This window comes from Chinchilla lanigera, unplaced genomic scaffold (genome assembly GCF_000276665.1).
Source record: "Chinchilla lanigera isolate Chin_1 unplaced genomic scaffold, ChiLan1.0 scaffold00054, whole genome shotgun sequence".
NCBI lineage: Eukaryota > Metazoa > Chordata > Mammalia > Rodentia > Chinchillidae > Chinchilla > Chinchilla lanigera.
In genome coordinates, this window is record NW_004955455.1 from 4,247,674 (window position 1) to 4,268,730 (window position 21,057).

At 46.7% G+C, this 21,057-nt stretch overlaps 2 protein-coding genes across 13 annotated transcripts in view; one reads left to right on the plus strand and one right to left on the minus strand.

Annotated features, from left to right (window-relative positions):
* LOC102012925 (myotubularin-related protein 3) overlaps window positions 1–16,962 on the plus strand; it is a 143,922-nt gene extending 126,960 nt beyond the window's left edge. For 6 of the 11 annotated variants that reach the window (XM_005396231.2, XM_005396229.2, XM_005396230.2 and 3 more), the window contains 4 exons: window positions 8,948–9,058; window positions 9,534–9,622; window positions 10,341–10,367; window positions 12,172–16,962. In XM_005396231.2, coding sequence (XP_005396288.1) covers window positions 8,948–9,058; window positions 9,534–9,622; window positions 10,341–10,367; window positions 12,172–12,343 — 399 coding nt within the window. In that variant the 3' untranslated portion in view covers window positions 12,344–16,962. The remainder of the gene's footprint in view (window positions 1–8,947; window positions 9,059–9,533; window positions 9,623–10,340; window positions 10,368–12,171) is intronic. The other 5 variants (XM_005396235.2, XM_005396237.2, XM_005396232.2 and 2 more) reach the window with 3 other exon arrangements.
* On the minus strand, window positions 2,462–8,941 carry LOC102012401 (myotubularin-related protein 3-like). 2 transcript variants are annotated; one of them, XM_005396226.2, is made up of 4 exons: window positions 7,747–8,941; window positions 7,183–7,271; window positions 6,438–6,464; window positions 2,462–4,633 (listed from the first exon to the last, which is right to left on the minus strand). In XM_005396226.2, the coding sequence occupies exons 1-4, from the start codon at window positions 7,873–7,875 to the stop codon at window positions 4,462–4,464; spliced, it is 417 nt and encodes a 138-aa protein (XP_005396283.1). In that variant the 5' UTR covers window positions 7,876–8,941; the 3' UTR covers window positions 2,462–4,461. The 2 variants fall into 2 exon arrangements, with proteins under 2 accessions (XP_005396283.1, XP_005396284.1); XM_005396227.2 differs by lacking the exon at window positions 6,438–6,464.
* Window positions 16,963–21,057: the final 4,095 nt, after the last annotated feature.

Consider the following 21,057-nt stretch of genomic DNA (forward strand, 5'->3'; position numbering starts at 1 on the left):
AAAAAAAAAAAAAAGCCAGTTGGAAATCAAAGGCCAATTTAAAATGTTGATGTAAAACTTCACTGAAAGTACAATTCAGGTGCAACTGCTATGGCCACTTTAAGAAAAGCTAAGAACTCAGATATAAAAGAAATTAAATGGCAAATAAAATACAACAGCAGCATCTAAAAACACTGTAATTCCCAGTTCAGCGGATGCCTCTATACCCCTCATGCCTGGTCCTGTGGAGGAGGCCTGTTAGGGCAGTATCTGCACAGAATGCACAATAGATGATCTCTATCTAGTCCAGAGAGGCAGGGCTTCAGCAAGTTAGGTGCTGGGGCAATGGAACTCATGTTTAAGTGTCACAGGCTTACAGTGGTTATGCCCTACTCGTAACAGGAGGCATCTCACACATTCTGGTCCTGCCCTTGAGAGATCTTGTCAGTAACCTCAACTTTGAACAACTGTCTTGGGTATGTGACTAGACATTAAACAGCTGGGACTCCTGCCATGTTTTGCAACTCTTCCTCCAGAGCCCAGGGTATATTTTAAACTCCATTAGCCCTATTATCAGCCAATGCAACTTTGGGGAGAGTACAGCTGCAACCCAAAACCCTAGAACAGGGCACTTGAACAGGCACCAGACAAACGACATCCCTCAACAGCACTTTCAAATCAGCACTTGTTCTTAAAAAGATCTAGAATTAACTTTGACATGGATAGGACCTTCTAGCTTTATATGTAAGTACACAAGCACACCAGCTATCTCAAGGTCAGTAGCTCGTAATCTTATTCTAGGATATACACTCAATTTTCATTTGAATATATTTTACGATTAAGAGATTCTACGGCACTGTTTTTGTTCCTTCTCTTTTGGATCTGTCACAGTACCACTTTAATTCTTAGAATATTCTCTGCAACATGGAACTTATCAGTAAGCATATAAGCAGAAAACTAAAGAAAAGATGCTGTGTGCATCCTTACTGGGAAATCCCAATAGATTAAGGCAGCCATATCATTTTGTGTTTTGAGGGAGAGGGTGACTGGAGTTAAAGAGAACAAGGTATCTAAAAACAAGGTTATGACACAGTGCCAGACAGGGAAGTTCAGAGATGACAAGGACCTCCTGGCAGCTCAAGGTCACTGTTAGTGCCTCAGTGCTTCAGACCTAATTCCTCCACATGATGGCTGAACACAGGTGGCAGTACCCACAAACAAATGCTTTTCTCCATGCAGCACTACCTTCCAAAGGGCAGTTCTTGGCCTTTGAGCTATACTGTGCAGGTCTCACCGCTATCCTAGCTGTTCATTCTCCTGCCTTCAGCAGTTTTCCATTTATGGACCCCCCAACAAGCCTGCTAGACCATGCTAATGTTTTAACTTGGTGAGGATTACACTACTGGACTTCAAAAGTCAATGGTAGCTGTGTGTAGACACTTTAGTCATGACATACACTCAGGTTTTTCACAACTTGGTCTGAACACACACTGGATTACTTGGCACACTGAAGGGTCCAAGATGTCACCTCCAAAAGGCTTATTTTCAGACACCTGCCAGATAGTACCACAGCTCTGAGATTGGAACCAGCAGATCTGCTGTAAGTGCTACGTTCTTTAGTCAAAGGGTACATTCACACAGTGACCCTACAAAAGCCTCAAGGAGTTAGGGCCCTCCGAGGCGGGGGAGTGGGCTGAGCAGGACACTTCGGAGCCCAGCCAACTCACTGTCGATGGTGGGCTAGCAACCTCAGAGTCAGTGGTATTCAATGTCAGCTTTCCTGAGGGAAGAAGTACACAACAGACCAAGAGATGAAAAGGATGCTCAACAGCCATGACGGGAAAGAAAATCCACCCCTTTTAAAGCAAGAACGAGTTCAGAAGTGACCAGATGTCATGGCCTTGTTTAAATGGAAGCAGAAGTCAAAGATCTGAAGAGCAGAGTTTCCTCCCTGCATGGAGAAAGGGAGGGAAGGGGACCACTAGTTGGGCACAAAATCCAATCCCATCTGTTTCTGTTTCTGCTCCCAATTCCTCTCTCTGCTCATCTAAGAATGACAGGCAGTTTCCTAACCTTCCTCCCCTGATGCCTCCTTCTGCTCCCCACAGCAACAGGCAGGTGTTAATGCTCCCTGGATAGGGTGGAATTTAGGGCCCAGAGAACTGGATGCCCTGAAATCAGAGCAACAGGAAAAAAATGTAAAAAGCTTAGAGGTCAGAGGTAGTTTTAATTACTACTGATGTACAATTCTTGATTGCTTTGCCCTTTTTCAGCCTGGGAGATCTTAGGGGCAAAATCATTAAGGAAATGTTTTTCAGTGCTTAGGCATCATGGTGAGGTGCCTTGGCAGGGCCTAGAATCCAAAAACAGTCTAACTTTTTCCTTTGCCAAAGGTCAGCTTCCCAACAGCACCTCAAACCACTTCTTTGTGAGCAGGAAAAGGGATGAAGAGGAGTAAATCACTAGGCAAAGAATTAGAACGTGTTAGCAAATGCCACCATGCAGAACACTCAGCTTTATTCGTTTTATTTATATATTTAACAATTCTAAAGTATTTACTTCTTGCTTTGACAAAAAATGAAAAATATAGGAGCACTGACTCCTCTTTAGGAGAAAAAGGTTATATGTACAGCTATGGAGAGTTACGGTTCCTCCTTTACATACAAAGAAAAATATTAATAAAAAAGTGCTTCATTGATCAAAAAAGGGCTAAGAGCTGCAAGCATTTATTCACACTGTACATCCGACCCAAGAAACCCGTATCATAACCTCTTGGCACCTGTCACTAGGAACTGCACAATCTTCAACTACATTGACTTCTCCCTATCTGCACAAGCCCACGCAGAGTGGAGAAGAACTACACCCTGTTTCACTAAACACGGACTCCAAGCAATCTGCTGCTGTGGGAGTCGGGATCATGCTCAAGATGCTCTGGGATTTGGCTGGACAGTACCAGGGAAGGTGTCTGGGCCACATGTAACCATACTGAAAGACACGTAGGAGCCACCTTCCTAAGACACAGCTTGCCCTTGGCCAGGGAACTGCCTCCAAAGGGGAAGAGGAGGACTGGGAAGGGTGGAACTTCAGTGTTACCTGACCTCACACTCACTTCCTCACCATGATCTGCCCTGTTACCAGTTTTCAGCAGAGCCAAGTGTGGCCCTTCCCCTCCCCCAAGAAGGAGGGCAGGCACAAAACATGGAGCCAACCTTACAGAGCACAAACCTAAACTTCTCTCCACTCTTCCCCATACTCACTTCCACCACAAATATTCTTGATTTAAGGCTCTTTTTGGACCACATTAAATCTCACTGAGGAAAGGTGCCCTGAATCTCCCCTCAAGACAAGTCACTTCTCTAAGGAACCTTGCAAAATCACCAACTATCCCTTCCCTCTTAACCATCAGCTAGTGGGCATGTGCTCACTCAGGTAGTCAGGAGTAGAGCAGGGGAACCACTGGGTGCTTTGTGCTGCCCAAAGAAGGGAAGGAGGAGGAAGGCTGATTGTGTGGGGACCTTTCCAACTCTAAAGGCTGATTCTACCACTTAAATGGGAGATCCATGATTTGTTTGGTTTGGGAATGGGAATTTTTGGAACCCTGAGTCTGGACTTCCCTGCGCTGGCTGAGGAAGAGAGATTGTTTGTGGGATCAGGCCCTGGAATGGGGCTCTGGGGTATGCCTGGGCTCAGGGGAAGCCTTGGCCCCAGCACTTTTATGCCCAAGAAAGCAGTACCCAGCCTACCCAGGGAACAGCTCCCTGAAAGTGAAGGGAGCCTTACACAATCTGGGTCAAGTTAAAAACAGAATCCCATGGGGAACAACATGCTGACCACCCACCCCCAGTTCCTCTCACCTGCCTCAAAGAGCACACACCTTCTTTCCCAATAGGAGTTTGGGGGTTCCATGCATTATGTACCCCTCCCTCCAAGTGCCAATCCTGCGTATCTGTGAGGTGGGATGGGCCCTCTCTCAGGAGGGAGAGGCACCTAGGGCAGTGTTCTTGGGAAGATGCTTCCAGCCTCTCCAGCGGCAAAGGTTTCCCAACCAGTCTGATGTGGTGGCATGAGGAATGGTCACATATATTAGTACTGGCTTTCTTTCCTATTCACTGTCTCAGGCCTTTATTCCTCGCTGACCAACCTTCTACACCAAGAAGCACCATGCCATCCCTCAGTGTGCCTGATAGAAGGCAGCTCAGCAGTTAGAGGGGGCCTGGCAACCCCTGGTCTTTCATTAAAAAAAACAAAATTAAGACAACCTGGGGACCTGTTTGTTTTTGAAGGCAGAAGGAAGATAGAAAAGGGAGAGGGGTTAAAAGAAAAATCAATCTAAAATCCAGTGGCACATCCCAATTTCTGTCACTCTGTACAGGTGGTTCCATGCCCCACTCCAAAGTGCACAGGCCTCTCAGTCTTCCCAGGCTACATGGGCCTGTCAGAGGAACAGCAGCTTGGCCTCTGCCCACCCCAGGTCACTGAGCTTCAGTTTGAAGTGGCAGCAATGGGCTTATCCAGTTCAAGGTCAATGCTGGAGCTCGTGGGATGTAGGCTGCTATAGCAAGCCTTGCACACTCGACTGGGTTCAAACAGCTGCTGGCTAGGAACCGGAACCTTCTGGTTACAACAACTGGAGCAGAATACGTTCCCACAATTCCTTGAGATGAGAAAAAACAAACAAAAATGTTAGTTTTGGCTAGCAGATATGGAGTGGGAAAACAACCTCAAAAGACAGAATTTTGTTGTGTGTAATTCAGATGTGCTAGAGACTCCTCTGAGATTAAACCCTGGGCAAGGAAGACATCTCTAATCTACCAGAATCACGGGTCACTTTCACTTTGGGGTCACAAACACTTGCCTGCCTTACCATAATGGCTCAAGGTTATCAGGTGAGTAGGATGTGCTCAAGAGAATCTGCAAGAACAAATGGGTTCAGCAGCAGCAGCTGCTAGCTCAATGGAAAAACCCTGATCCAGGAACTTACCCAATGACCATACCCACCTGGGCAATGGCCTCTGTGTAGCTTGTGATCACTGAGAAGCTCAAGTCAAATGAAGCTGTCTCTGGGCCCCTCAGAGGAGGCAGATAATCACCCTGCTCTGCTGAGGTTAAAAAGCCTTGCCCAAGGGCCACTGTTCTGGAGGCTCAGAGGGAACAAACTGGGAGGGCAGACTGTTGTCATCTAATACTGCTCTGTAGGCAGCATGCAAAGCCAGGAGTCAAGCAGCCCATGATGCATGCTCAGAGACTGGAAAAGGAGAGGTGGAAGGATAAGCATGTGGATAAGCATACATGCACACACCCCATTATTAGATAGCTGTCAGTCAGTTATGGCTTACTACCCTCCTCTATGCATCTGCAGGGAAACTTAGGGCTCTACCCAAGGGCCTGACTGCACATAGGCCCAGGATACCCTCTCCTCCTCTACCAAAAGCCCTGCTCTGATGCATCAGTGCAGTACAGGTCCATACATCCTGACCAATACCTGTCAGAGCTAGGAGAAGAAAAGTGATAGAGGATAGTTTCTGTCTGACTTACAACCTACTTTTGCTGGGCCTTAAAGTATAAGCCAATCCCAAAGAGCCCGGTATAAGAAATTCCAAGAGGCCTGATAAGCTAGGGGAAGGCATTTACAGGAAAAAAAACAAAACACCTTTTAAACAGCATCACTCACTACCTTTGCAAACCCACCACTGGAATCAGGGGACTCAGGCACAAGAAGAGCGCTATGGAAGAATACTACAAAAGGAAAAGGTGGGACATAGGGCAATGGAAAGACAGAGAAGTAAAACAAACACAAAACTTCATCTTCTAGAATGCAGTAAGTACCTCATAACTGTGTCTTAAAAACATCAGTAAGAACCTGTGGTTACACAGGAAAACTTCTGAATGACTGCATTTCTTTAATGTACATGCTAGAGCTCAGCACAAAAGCCTGACATGACTTTCAACAGTTATGCTTTTCTACATGACTTCTTTCAGGGGACCTGGGAAGATTGGAGTGCAGTCTTCCCTTAAAGTCTTCCATGCTAAAACAATTTTCTGGGAAGATCATCTCTATTCAGACTTCTCTCTTCAAAAACAAAACCAGGAGCAGTGCTATTATCTGACCTGAAGTAACACATCATCTCTCACTGAATGACCAACCCAAAGGAAATAGCTCTGAAAAATCTAAATGGCTCCCCACAAGATTAGCCCCTGCAGAAGCATCACTTCCTGTCAAAAGCAAGATGGACAGGCTGACCTGAATGGTCAGGAGGGGAGCACTTGCTATAGCTGGAGCCTCACCCTTCACGGTCTCCTCTATTAGCTGCTGTGGATTTCCCCAACCCCACCTTGCCTGCCTGTGCTTCCCTGCCCCAGGCTTCAACCCAGTGAGTGCAGAGAGGGGGAATAATAGCATTAGTGTGAAGTTACTGTAGATGTGCAGACATCACAGACAGGTTGTTGCAGATGCTCACCACGTTTGATCAACACGGTCAATGTCCCTGCAAGGAGGGGAGAAAGAGCTCAGAGAAGAAGCCAACCAAAGACATTCGGGCTTGGGGTACAAGATGGGAAAACACATGGTCCTAGAAGCATCATTAACAGACAAAGAGGTTGATCTATTTTCAATCCAGCCTCACTTGTATAGGTGAGCCATGGCTTGATTCGGATAAATTTCCTATCCCAAGAAGACTGAACATCTCCATCTGCCACACAGTCACACCCCAGCTGGGCCAAAGCATCCCTAGTAACTCACTACTTAAACCTAGAAGGAGAGAGAAGTTGGGAGCCCTTAGGATTAAAGACTGTCCTCAGCTATTTCTACTACTCCCTCCAGCTATGTCTGCTCATTAATGACACAGAGGGTAAGTTCAGAACCAGAGAGCAGAGAAAGAGTAGAAAAATGAAGTTCTCTGACCATTGCAGAAAACTTTTTGTTCATAGTAGCCATGTTGCACTTTACACTGGGAAGAAGACAGTGATTTGAGTGGTATTGCCCCACCAACCTGGGAGACAATAATCATTTACCCATTTCAAAATCTAATAGTGATCACTCCAAACTAAAACAAAGATACCAAATGCACTTCTGCAAACACAAAAGAGAGGAGACCCCGGGGTCCGCTCAGTCAGAACACTTCCAGCAGAAGCCTGCTACTTTCCACTCTGCAGGCTCTGTGTAGTCTCCATACCCCAGCCCATCCTACCATATTCTCAATGTACCTGCAGTGGTGCTTCCTGCTGGCAAGCCAGAAGGCACTGTCACAGGCGTAGCAGTGGGCAGCCAGGTGGTCAGGGAGCCAACGGGTCATCTGCAAAACATGTGGGGCCAGTTTAGTGACTGGAAATAGGCCATCCAGCTGGAGCCAACAGAGCCAGGCTGGGGGCAGCAAGAGTCACATGGATCACATAGGCTCCTGTGGCACCAGCTCAACAGGTCTGATGTCAACAGTACAAGAAAGGCGTCCACATCATTTCCCTGGAGGTGACTCCAACCTCCCTTGACATAAAGTGGCAGGCAGCAGCACCTTGGTCACTGTGAGAGCTCATATTCATGGAGACTCATATTCATGGAGACAATGGAGAGAGAAGGCCAGTTCGCTGAGTCTCCCTGGCTTAGAAATGATGGACTAGATGTAGGTTCACAGGAACTGAAATGCCAGAGGCTCAAGGCTAACTGTATTATGATGTCCTTCCTTGGCCAGGGGTATGGGGCAGGGATGAGGGTAGAGAAGAACTGCAGAACGGTTGCACGGATGGTACTCAGAGCAGGGGTTGAGCCTGTACCTCTGTGTCCTGTTTATCCACCTGCTCCCAGCTGGCTTCAGAGAAAATCTCTGTGCTGCAGCGAGACAAACAGTTCTGATCCAGATTGCTTTCCGAGTCGGGTATTGAGGTCTGTTGGCAAACAAACATAGCTGAACAGAATGAACCTGGTCTCCTCCCAAAAGAAGAAAGGGTTTGGTGAAGAACGGAGCAGTGGGGACTATGGATGAGCCTGAGTGCTAGCGCTGCTGAATTTGCAGATGCATCAGCCACTGAGCTTCATGTTGAACAACTGCAGAGACAGGATGGGCCTGAAAGCGGGACACATGGGTTGGCTGCAGTGATATTAGAATGGAAAGACAGGCCTCAGGGTTCAAGAAGTGAGGAAAGTGACCAGGATGAGTGGAAACTCCCAGTTTCAGCTGCTCTGAGGGGCCTGCTGATCCAACCTTGCCACTTAGTTAAAACTGCTTTGGCTACACGCTCATTTCTCTGAAGGACTCTTTGCAACAATGAGAAACCATCACTAGTATGAAAGAAAAGCCAAAAAGTTACTTTGGATTGAAAATCATCAGATATGCCCGCCTTTAATGTACGCTGACTGCTTCAGAGCCTGGCTCATACTTGCACTTGACGGACCCATGCAGGTCTGTCAAGAAAATATTCATTTAAAAAATATTTTTTAAATGAATATTTTCTTGACAGACCTGCATGGGTCCGTCAAGTGCAAGTATGAGCCAGGCTCTGAAGCAGTCAGCGTACATTAAAGGCGGGCATATCTGATGATTTTCAATCCAAAGTAACTTTTTGGCTTTTCTTTCATACTAGTGATGGTTTCTCATTGTTGCAAAGAGTCCTTCAGAGAAATGAGCGTGTAGCCAAAGCAGTTTTAACTAAGTGGCAAGGTTGGATCAGCAGGCCCCTCAGAGCAGCTGAAACTGGGAGTTTCCACTCATCCTGGTCACTTTCCTCACTTCTTGAACCCTGAGGCCTGTCTTTCCATTCTAATATCACTGCAGCCAACCCATGTGTCCCGCTTTCAGGCCCATCCTGTCTCTGCAGTTGTTCAACATGAAGCTCAGTGGCTGATGCATCTGCAAATTCAGCAGCGCTAGCACTCAGGCTCATCCATAGTCCCCACTGCTCCGTTCTTCACCAAACCCTTTCTTCTTTTGGGAGGAGACCAGGTTCATTCTGTTCAGCTATGTTTGTTTGCCAACAGACCTCAATACCCGACTCGGAAAGCAATCTGGATCAGAACTGTTTGTCTCGCTGCAGCACAGAGATTTTCTCTGAAGCCAGCTGGGAGCAGGTGGATAAACAGGACACAGAGGTACAGGCTCAACCCCTGCTCTGAGTACCATCCGTGCAACCGTTCTGCAGTTCTTCTCTACCCTCATCCCTGCCCCATACCCCTGGCCAAGGAAGGACATCATAATACAGTTAGCCTTGAGCCTCTGGCATTTCAGTTCCTGTGAACCTACATCTAGTCCATCATTTCTAAGCCAGGGAGACTCAGCGAACTGGCCTTCTCTCTCCATTGTCTCCATGAATATGAGTCTCCATGAATATGAGCTCTCACAGTGACCAAGGTGCTGCTGCCTGCCACTTTATGTCAAGGGAGGTTGGAGTCACCTCCAGGGAAATGATGTGGACGCCTTTCTTGTACTGTTGACATCAGACCTGTTGAGCTGGTGCCACAGGAGCCTATGTGATCCATGTGACTCTTGCTGCCCCCAGCCTGGCTCTGTTGGCTCCAGCTGGATGGCCTATTTCCAGTCACTAAACTGGCCCCACATGTTTTGCAGATGACCCGTTGGCTCCCTGACCACCTGGCTGCCCACTGCTACGCCTGTGACAGTGCCTTCTGGCTTGCCAGCAGGAAGCACCACTGCAGGTACATTGAGAATATGGTAGGATGGGCTGGGGTATGGAGACTACACAGAGCCTGCAGAGTGGAAAGTAGCAGGCTTCTGCTGGAAGTGTTCTGACTGAGCGGACCCCGGGGTCTCCTCTCTTTTGTGTTTGCAGAAGTGCATTTGGTATCTTTGTTTTAGTTTGGAGTGATCACTATTAGATTTTGAAATGGGTAAATGATTATTGTCTCCCAGGTTGGTGGGGCAATACCACTCAAATCACTGTCTTCTTCCCAGTGTAAAGTGCAACATGGCTACTATGAACAAAAAGTTTTCTGCAATGGTCAGAGAACTTCATTTTTCTACTCTTTCTCTGCTCTCTGGTTCTGAACTTACCCTCTGTGTCATTAATGAGCAGACATAGCTGGAGGGAGTAGTAGAAATAGCTGAGGACAGTCTTTAATCCTAAGGGCTCCCAACTTCTCTCTCCTTCTAGGTTTAAGTAGTGAGTTACTAGGGATGCTTTGGCCCAGCTGGGGTGTGACTGTGTGGCAGATGGAGATGTTCAGTCTTCTTGGGATAGGAAATTTATCCGAATCAAGCCATGGCTCACCTATACAAGTGAGGCTGGATTGAAAATAGATCAACCTCTTTGTCTGTTAATGATGCTTCTAGGACCATGTGTTTTCCCATCTTGTACCCCAAGCCCGAATGTCTTTGGTTGGCTTCTTCTCTGAGCTCTTTCTCCCCTCCTTGCAGGGACATTGACCGTGTTGATCAAACGTGGTGAGCATCTGCAACAACCTGTCTGTGATGTCTGCACATCTACAGTAACTTCACACTAATGCTATTATTCCCCCTCTCTGCACTCACTGGGTTGAAGCCTGGGGCAGGGAAGCACAGGCAGGCAAGGTGGGGTTGGGGAAATCCACAGCAGCTAATAGAGGAGACCGTGAAGGGTGAGGCTCCAGCTATAGCAAGTGCTCCCCTCCTGACCATTCAGGTCAGCCTGTCCATCTTGCTTTTGACAGGAAGTGATGCTTCTGCAGGGGCTAATCTTGTGGGGAGCCATTTAGATTTTTCAGAGCTATTTCCTTTGGGTTGGTCATTCAGTGAGAGATGATGTGTTACTTCAGGTCAGATAATAGCACTGCTCCTGGTTTTGTTTTTGAAGAGAGAAGTCTGAATAGAGATGATCTTCCCAGAAAATTGTTTTAGCATGGAAGACTTTAAGGGAAGACTGCACTCCAATCTTCCCAGGTCCCCTGAAAGAAGTCATGTAGAAAAGCATAACTGTTGAAAGTCATGTCAGGCTTTTGTGCTGAGCTCTAGCATGTACATTAAAGAAATGCAGTCATTCAGAAGTTTTCCTGTGTAACCACAGGTTCTTACTGATGTTTTTAAGACACAGTTATGAGGTACTTACTGCATTCTAGAAGATGAAGTTTTGTGTTTGTTTTACTTCTCTGTCTTTCCATTGCCCTATGTCCCACCTTTTCCTTTTGTAGTATTCTTCCATAGCGCTCTTCTTGTGCCTGAGTCCCCTGATTCCAGTGGTGGGTTTGCAAAGGTAGTGAGTGATGCTGTTTAAAAGGTGTTTTGTTTTTTTTCCTGTAAATGCCTTCCCCTAGCTTATCAGGCCTCTTGGAATTTCTTATACCGGGCTCTTTGGGATTGGCTTATACTTTAAGGCCCAGCAAAAGTAGGTTGTAAGTCAGACAGAAACTATCCTCTATCACTTTTCTTCTCCTAGCTCTGACAGGTATTGGTCAGGATGTATGGACCTGTACTGCACTGATGCATCAGAGCAGGGCTTTTGGTAGAGGAGGAGAGGGTATCCTGGGCCTATGTGCAGTCAGGCCCTTGGGTAGAGCCCTAAGTTTCCCTGCAGATGCATAGAGGAGGGTAGTAAGCCATAACTGACTGACAGCTATCTAATAATGGGGTGTGTGCATGTATGCTTATCCACATGCTTATCCTTCCACCTCTCCTTTTCCAGTCTCTGAGCATGCATCATGGGCTGCTTGACTCCTGGCTTTGCATGCTGCCTACAGAGCAGTATTAGATGACAACAGTCTGCCCTCCCAGTTTGTTCCCTCTGAGCCTCCAGAACAGTGGCCCTTGGGCAAGGCTTTTTAACCTCAGCAGAGCAGGGTGATTATCTGCCTCCTCTGAGGGGCCCAGAGACAGCTTCATTTGACTTGAGCTTCTCAGTGATCACAAGCTACACAGAGGCCATTGCCCAGGTGGGTATGGTCATTGGGTAAGTTCCTGGATCAGGGTTTTTCCATTGAGCTAGCAGCTGCTGCTGCTGAACCCATTTGTTCTTGCAGATTCTCTTGAGCACATCCTACTCACCTGATAACCTTGAGCCATTATGGTAAGGCAGGCAAGTGTTTGTGACCCCAAAGTGAAAGTGACCCGTGATTCTGGTAGATTAGAGATGTCTTCCTTGCCCAGGGTTTAATCTCAGAGGAGTCTCTAGCACATCTGAATTACACACAACAAAATTCTGTCTTTTGAGGTTGTTTTCCCACTCCATATCTGCTAGCCAAAACTAACATTTTTGTTTGTTTTTTCTCATCTCAAGGAATTGTGGGAACGTATTCTGCTCCAGTTGTTGTAACCAGAAGGTTCCGGTTCCTAGCCAGCAGCTGTTTGAACCCAGTCGAGTGTGCAAGGCTTGCTATAGCAGCCTACATCCCACGAGCTCCAGCATTGACCTTGAACTGGATAAGCCCATTGCTGCCACTTCAAACTGAAGCTCAGTGACCTGGGGTGGGCAGAGGCCAAGCTGCTGTTCCTCTGACAGGCCCATGTAGCCTGGGAAGACTGAGAGGCCTGTGCACTTTGGAGTGGGGCATGGAACCACCTGTACAGAGTGACAGAAATTGGGATGTGCCACTGGATTTTAGATTGATTTTTCTTTTAACCCCTCTCCCTTTTCTATCTTCCTTCTGCCTTCAAAAACAAACAGGTCCCCAGGTTGTCTTAATTTTGTTTTTTTTAATGAAAGACCAGGGGTTGCCAGGCCCCCTCTAACTGCTGAGCTGCCTTCTATCAGGCACACTGAGGGATGGCATGGTGCTTCTTGGTGTAGAAGGTTGGTCAGCGAGGAATAAAGGCCTGAGACAGTGAATAGGAAAGAAAGCCAGTACTAATATATGTGACCATTCCTCATGCCACCACATCAGACTGGTTGGGAAACCTTTGCCGCTGGAGAGGCTGGAAGCATCTTCCCAAGAACACTGCCCTAGGTGCCTCTCCCTCCTGAGAGAGGGCCCATCCCACCTCACAGATACGCAGGATTGGCACTTGGAGGGAGGGGTACATAATGCATGGAACCCCCAAACTCCTATTGGGAAAGAAGGTGTGTGCTCTTTGAGGCAGGTGAGAGGAACTGGGGGTGGGTGGTCAGCATGTTGTTCCCCATGGGATTCTGTTTTTAACTTGACCCAGATTGTGTAAGGCTCCCTTCACTTTCAGGGAGCTGTTCCCTGGGTAGGCTGGGTACTGCTTTCTTGGGCATAAAAGTGCTGGGGCCAAGGCTTCCCCTGAGCCCAGGCATACCCCAGAGCCCCATTCCAGGGCCTGATCCCACAAACAATCTCTCTTCCTCAGCCAGCGCAGGGAAGTCCAGACTCAGGGTTCCAAAAATTCCCATTCCCAAACCAAACAAATCATGGATCTCCCATTTAAGTGGTAGAATCAGCCTTTAGAGTTGGAAAGGTCCCCACACAATCAGCCTTCCTCCTCCTTCCCTTCTTTGGGCAGCACAAAGCACCCAGTGGTTCCCCTGCTCTACTCCTGACTACCTGAGTGAGCACATGCCCACTAGCTGATGGTTAAGAGGGAAGGGATAGTTGGTGATTTTGCAAGGTTCCTTAGAGAAGTGACTTGTCTTGAGGGGAGATTCAGGGCACCTTTCCTCAGTGAGATTTAATGTGGTCCAAAAAGAGCCTTAAATCAAGAATATTTGTGGTGGAAGTGAGTATGGGGAAGAGTGGAGAGAAGTTTAGGTTTGTGCTCTGTAAGGTTGGCTCCATGTTTTGTGCCTGCCCTCCTTCTTGGGGGAGGGGAAGGGCCACACTTGGCTCTGCTGAAAACTGGTAACAGGGCAGATCATGGTGAGGAAGTGAGTGTGAGGTCAGGTAACACTGAAGTTCCACCCTTCCCAGTCCTCCTCTTCCCCTTTGGAGGCAGTTCCCTGGCCAAGGGCAAGCTGTGTCTTAGGAAGGTGGCTCCTACGTGTCTTTCAGTATGGTTACATGTGGCCCAGACACCTTCCCTGGTACTGTCCAGCCAAATCCCAGAGCATCTTGAGCATGATCCCGACTCCCACAGCAGCAGATTGCTTGGAGTCCGTGTTTAGTGAAACAGGGTGTAGTTCTTCTCCACTCTGCGTGGGCTTGTGCAGATAGGGAGAAGTCAATGTAGTTGAAGATTGTGCAGTTCCTAGTGACAGGTGCCAAGAGGTTATGATACGGGTTTCTTGGGTCGGATGTACAGTGTGAATAAATGCTTGCAGCTCTTAGCCCTTTTTTGATCAATGAAGCACTTTTTTATTAATATTTTTCTTTGTATGTAAAGGAGGAACCGTAACTCTCCATAGCTGTACATATAACCTTTTTCTCCTAAAGAGGAGTCAGTGCTCCTATATTTTTCATTTTTTGTCAAAGCAAGAAGTAAATACTTTAGAATTGTTAAATATATAAATAAAACGAATAAAGCTGAGTGTTCTGCATGGTGGCATTTGCTAACACGTTCTAATTCTTTGCCTAGTGATTTACTCCTCTTCATCCCTTTTCCTGCTCACAAAGAAGTGGTTTGAGGTGCTGTTGGGAAGCTGACCTTTGGCAAAGGAAAAAGTTAGACTGTTTTTGGATTCTAGGCCCTGCCAAGGCACCTCACCATGATGCCTAAGCACTGAAAAACATTTCCTTAATGATTTTGCCCCTAAGATCTCCCAGGCTGAAAAAGGGCAAAGCAATCAAGAATTGTACATCAGTAGTAATTAAAACTACCTCTGACCTCTAAGCTTTTTACATTTTTTTCCTGTTGCTCTGATTTCAGGGCATCCAGTTCTCTGGGCCCTAAATTCCACCCTATCCAGGGAGCATTAACACCTGCCTGTTGCTGTGGGGAGCAGAAGGAGGCATCAGGGGAGGAAGGTTAGGAAACTGCCTGTCATTCTTAGATGAGCAGAGAGAGGAATTGGGAGCAGAAACAGAAACAGATGGGATTGGATTTTGTGCCCAACTAGTGGTCCCCTTCCCTCCCTTTCTCCATGCAGGGAGGAAACTCTGCTCTTCAGATCTTTGACTTCTGCTTCCATTTAAACAAGGCCATGACATCTGGTCACTTCTGAACTCGTTCTTGCTTTAAAAGGGGTGGATTTTCTTTCCCGTCATGGCTGTTGAGCATCCTTTTCATCTCTTGGTCTGTTGTGTACTTCTTCCCTCAGGAAAGCTGACATTGAATACCACTGACTCTGAGGTTGCTAGCCCACCATCGACAGTGAGTTGGCTGGGCTCCGAAGTGTCCTGCTCAGCCCACTCCCCCGCCTCGGAGGGCCCTAACTCCTTGAGGCTTTTGTAGGGTCACTGTGTGAATGTACCCTTTGACTAAAGAACGTAGCACTTACAGCAGATCTGCTGGTTCCAATCTCAGAGCTGTGGTACTATCTGGCAGGTGTCTGAAAATAAGCCTTTTGGAGGTGACATCTTGGACCCTTCAGTGTGCCAAGTAATCCAGTGTGTGTTCAGACCAAGTTGTGAAAAACCTGAGTGTATGTCATGACTAAAGTGTCTACACACAGCTACCATTGACTTTTGAAGTCCAGTAGTGTAATCCTCACCAAGTTAAAACATTAGCATGGTCTAGCAGGCTTGTTGGGGGGTCCATAAATGGAAAACTGCTGAAGGCAGGAGAATGAACAGCTAGGATAGCGGTGAGACCTGCACAGTATAGCTCAAAGGCCAAGAACTGCCCTTTGGAAGGTAGTGCTGCATGGAGAAAAGCATTTGTTTGTGGGTACTGCCACCTGTGTTCAGCCATCATGTGGAGGAATTAGGTCTGAAGCACTGAGGCACTAACAGTGACCTTGAGCTGCCAGGAGGTCCTTGTCATCTCTGAACTTCCCTGTCTGGCACTGTGTCATAACCTTGTTTTTAGATACCTTGTTCTCTTTAACTCCAGTCACCCTCTCCCTCAAAACACAAAATGATATGGCTGCCTTAATCTATTGGGATTTCCCAGTAAGGATGCACACAGCATCTTTTCTTTAGTTTTCTGCTTATATGCTTACTGATAAGTTCCATGTTGCAGAGAATATTCTAAGAATTAAAGTGGTACTGTGACAGATCCAAAAGAGAAGGAACAAAAACAGTGCCGTAGAATCTCTTAATCGTAAAATATATTCAAATGAAAATTGAGTGTATATCCTAGAATAAGATTACGAGCTACTGACCTTGAGATAGCTGGTGTGCTTGTGTACTTACATATAAAGCTAGAAGGTCCTATCCATGTCAAAGTTAATTCTAGATCTTTTTAAGAACAAGTGCTGATTTGAAAGTGCTGTTGAGGGATGTCGTTTGTCTGGTGCCTGTTCAAGTGCCCTGTTCTAGGGTTTTGGGTTGCAGCTGTACTCTCCCCAAAGTTGCATTGGCTGATAATAGGGCTAATGGAGTTTAAAATATACCCTGGGCTCTGGAGGAAGAGTTGCAAAACATGGCAGGAGTCCCAGCTGTTTAATGTCTAGTCACATACCCAAGACAGTTGTTCAAAGTTGAGGTTACTGACAAGATCTCTCAAGGGCAGGACCAGAATGTGTGAGATGCCTCCTGTTACGAGTAGGGCATAACCACTGTAAGCCTGTGACACTTAAACATGAGTTCCATTGCCCCAGCACCTAACTTGCTGAAGCCCTGCCTCTCTGGACTAGATAGAGATCATCTATTGTGCATTCTGTGCAGATACTGCCCTAACAGGCCTCCTCCACAGGACCAGGCATGAGGGGTATAGAGGCATCCGCTGAACTGGGAATTACAGTGTTTTTAGATGCTGCTGTTGTATTTTATTTGCCATTTAATTTCTTTTATATCTGAGTTCTTAGCTTTTCTTAAAGTGGCCATAGCAGTTGCACCTGAATTGTACTTTCAGTGAAGTTTTACATCAACATTTTAAATTGGCCTTTGATTTCCAACTGGCTTTTTTTTTTTTTTCTTTTTCTTTTTTTAAATGAGAATATAACCCATGAAGCTTGGATGTTGTTGAAATGTACTGGTGTGTTGCTGCGGACAGTAGTGCTTGCCTATTGTGACAGCATTGAATCTACTGTAGCATCACTGGCCGTTTAAGTTGAATAAATATGTCACTGTCACTCACAGTTGTTCAGGCCCTCGATTTGGGTTGTCACTATGGTTCTCCAGTGCTATGACACAGTGTCTTAGGTGTAAAAGATTAATTACTTCCGCCTCTTAGTCCAGGAGAAGAAAGGGACTCAGGAAGGAGAGGGTAGCTCAGGTCAGCATTTGTCTTCCAGAGGCACCCTGAAAACTGGATGTTTATAGAAGTGGAGAGGGCCCTTACATCACCTACTTCCCTAGTTTTCACACGGTTCTGCCAGACCGTTGTGGGGATGGAGCCCCCAGGCGCATTCAAAGCTTTATTAAATTTCCAATGAAGTGCTGATAAGAAAGGCTGGGGTTCTTAAAAGCCAAAAACTAGTGATTTAATCCAGTTTCTTCCTTTTTCATTGAGGAAACAGACTAAGGGAGGAACAAAGATCGATCCAGATTACCCAATGGGTTAATAGCAAAATCTGAATAAAAACTGTCCTGACTCCCTTCGCCTCATTTTCTTGGGCCTCCAAAAGACAGCTTTGTGTAAATAGCTGCTTTACTTTGGTTCTCTTTGAGTTAGCCAACCCACAAATTTTGGAGAGGCACTTAGGAGTTACTACCAATGGGCTTAAAATTGTGAATCTATGCTCCCTCCTAACCCAAGTCAAAGGCTTGTGATAGTGTGATGGGGTGTTTTGTTTTTCTTTATCCTTTTCAATACATAAAAACAAATGATGCTGTTCACATGAATCATCTAAATTGAAATCAAAACAAATCAGTTGGGTAGAGAGAGAGTATGTTTGATTAATAAAAACGTAGTCACAAACAGTTTTCAGCATCCAGTTGTGAAATTTGGTTGTATGATATAGAGGGAAAAAATTCTGAGTTCATATAGATGTTCACATAGGTATAAGTGGTGGTAGTCACAACTTGGTTGCAGTCTCTGGTTACTGACAAATCTGAAGTAGATGCTTCAGAAAATTAACAGGGTACTCAACACCTGCTTTCAGCCCTTAGCAAGAAACAGTAGGGGTTGTAAGCACTAGAATTCTAGGATGAGAGCCACTGGCGTTGAGTTGCCTCTGGGCTTCATGAGCACAGTGCAGGCCAGTGCCCTCCCCGTAGGTGATTCCTGTGAAGGTCACACGCACTGTGATGGCGACCTTACTGTGAGGCATTGGCAGCCTCAGCTAATTGTGTGTATGTTTACCCTTTCAAGTGTATATATAAAAGAGCAAATGCAGAGACTTGAAGTCCTGCCACGAAAGTGAATTTGAAAACCACTGGTTTGGTGGAAAGAACTAGACAGGTTGGAATCCCAGCCCTGTGGTACCAGCTGCCCGTCCTGTGCCCGTGTGAGGAACTCGGCCATTTCCTCCTCTGCAGCAGAGGACTAGCACAGAGAGGGGTCTGAAGCAGGTGTTTACTTTCCCCTGTCCCGTGGGATGAGGCGGCACATCTGTGCCTGGCTGCCCCCAGACATTCTGATCCACTGCATATTAAAAAAGAGTGACTACATGTTAAAAAGTTCTGGCGTTTCTTTTTACCCTTCCAAATAAAGAAGGGTAAAAAAATGCGTAAAAACAAACTGATCCACTGCATATTAAAAAAAAGAGTGACTACATGTTAAAAAGTTCTGGCGTTTCTTTTTACCCTTCCAAATAAAGAAGGGTAAAAAAATGCGTAAAAACAAATGATACTATTAGCATGAATCATTTAATCTCAAATCATAACATCCTAAATCAGTGGGGTGGGAGCCTGGCTGCTTCTACCTGAAAAGGGTAAATTTTTTATTTGGAAGTACTATGAAGGATTTCTTGGCGGTGCTGCAATTAAACCCAGGGCCTCGTGCATGCTAGGCAGATGGTCTGAGCTACAGCCCCAACCTAGCTGGGAGGCATTTCGGTCGCAGTTTTGCACCAAATTGCAAAGGTATCACTAGCCAAAGACAAAGTTCATATCTTTGTTTTATTAAAGGAAATAATTTTATTTATTTTTATTTTTTTTGGTTTTTCTCCGGTACCAGGAACCGAACTCACGACCTCGCACTTGCCAGGCAGGTGCTTTTGCCGCTGAGCTAAATCCCCAGCCCCAGGAAATAATTTTAGATGAAAGTCTGCCTATGCATTGATGCTTGAAAATGGTAGGCAGTGGGAAGGGTCCTGAGAGAAACTGCATTTGGGGGTTGAGGTGACAGAACTCCTGAGTCCTGCCTCAGACTGGTATGGCCTAACTTTGCTGAACACTAATATGTCTTAAATTCCTGACAGAAGACCCCCGGCTGAGGAGCAGGCACTTGGAACTTTCCCCAGCCCCCAGCAGCATAGGTGCCTAAATAGAAGCCCAGGGCCAGCTGCCCTTTAGTCAGCATCACTGTAAGTCCCTCAGCCCAAGATTGGAAGAGGAAGTGAAGAACTTATATTCAGATGGCCTTTTCTGCCAGCTCAGTGCCGCAAGAGTCCATATTTAAGACTATAAAACAGACGTGAGTACATAGTAAATGGTTCCCCACTACTTTTTGCCAGTTGGAAGATTAATCCCTAGAACTAGAGGTTCCTTCAACTTCCCCAGAAGACACCGGTACCAACTGGCATACACTCTGTACTGGCACAGCTCTGTCAGCCCTTGGGACATGACATCCATAGGCTTGGGGTATGTTCCTGGCACCTCGGGGGTGGTAGGAGTCTGTTCTCTGTCATCTGACTTCATAATAAGCCGGCTAGCTGGTGCCTTAAACTCCTGGCTGGGCCTGAGGATAAAGGCAAGATGTCAATATGTCAGTCTGTGTTGCTGAGATGAGAGATTGCCATGGAAGGCCAGTAGTAGAATACTTACCTCTGAGTAGTTGCCCCTGAGCCCTGGAGAAGGATCTTTGTTTCAGTTGATTGAGAGGAGGGGGTGAGCATATAATCCCAGCATTCTGGGAAGCTGAGGCAAGAGGATTGCAAAGTCAGGCCCAGCTTGGGTGATTTAGCAATTTGGTGAGACACCCGCCCCCGCCTCAAAAAATAAAGGACTGAACATGTGGCTCAGTGTGAAGGTCCTGGGTTCAGTCCCCAGGACTGAAAACCAAAAGCCTTCCCATGTCTCAGAGGAGGGTGGCCTTGAACACTTGGCCCCCTTGCTCTTGGATCAGTGTCCCCAGAGGAGCTGAGAGGCAGCCAGTAATGCACCTGAGTTAGTGCCTCTCCACTAACAGCATACCTCAGTGCCACCTCTGGAAGCAGCCTGGGTGGGCCCTGCTCAGGTGAACCCAGGGAGTGCTGGTGAGAAATGAGTGATTCTCAGAACAGGGTTTTCTTTTTTCTTTTTCTTTTTTTTCTTTTCTTTGTCTGAGAGAGTCTCGCTATGCAGTTCAGGCTGGCCTTGAGCTCACTTTGTAGTCCAGGCTGGTGTTGAACTCACAACGATCCTCCTGCCTCAGCCTCCCAAGTGCTGGGATTACAGGAATGTGCCACCATGCCCAGCACAACAGGGTTTTCCTTCTCCCTGCTGTACCTACATCTTGGAGCTCAGGGTGTGGGTGGGACAAGAACAACTCACCAATACTGCCACTTTTCCTCTTTGACTTCCTAAATACCCACAGGTTCCACTACAGTCCCACTTGGGCTGGGGACCCTGGGCACCCAGGTATAACCACTGTGACAGTGAGCAGGCCAAACATAGGTGACCAGGGAGGTCATCCTGCAGGTGAGTGTCTCCAACGAAGTCCTGGTCTTTTTTTTTTTTTTGGCACTGGGGATCGAACTCAGGACCTTGCGCTTGCCAGGCTGTGCCACTGAGCTATATCCCCAGCCCGAAGTCCTGGTCTCCTGAAAAGGAAGCACACTGCCATTTGCAGTTCATCTTGAGTTGGCCAGCATGGGCAAGAGCCAGTCCCCAGTTCCTGGGCTCTGAGAACTGCAGTGCCAGGAAGTGCACAGGATGAGGGCCTGTGGGCTAAAGCACTTTCAGCTGCCCAGAATTTGAACATCTCGGGTAACTCAGGCCTTTTGAAGGTTGTTCTCACTGTACAGTAGGTTCTTCTGGAGGTTCTTCTCATTTTAAAATAATTACACTGAGCTTGGGGAGGTGCTTAGCGGTAGAGCACTTGCCTAGCATGTGGGAAGCTGTCAGTTCCACCCCCAGCAGTG

What these genes read in the sequence shown, in the direction of transcription:
- LOC102012401 (XM_005396226.2), bottom strand. Translation starts at nt 7,875, where the DNA reads ATGTTTGTTTGCCAACAGACCTCAATACCCGACTCGGAAAGCAATCTG. An exon ending in AGCAGGAAGCACCACTGCAG is followed by an intron (nt 6,465 to 7,182) that starts GTACATTGAGAA and finishes CCCTCCTTGCAG; the next exon opens with GGACATTGACCGTGTTGATC. An exon ending in GACCGTGTTGATCAAACGTG is followed by an intron (nt 4,634 to 6,437) that starts GTGAGCATCTGC and finishes TCTCATCTCAAG; the next exon opens with GAATTGTGGGAACGTATTCT.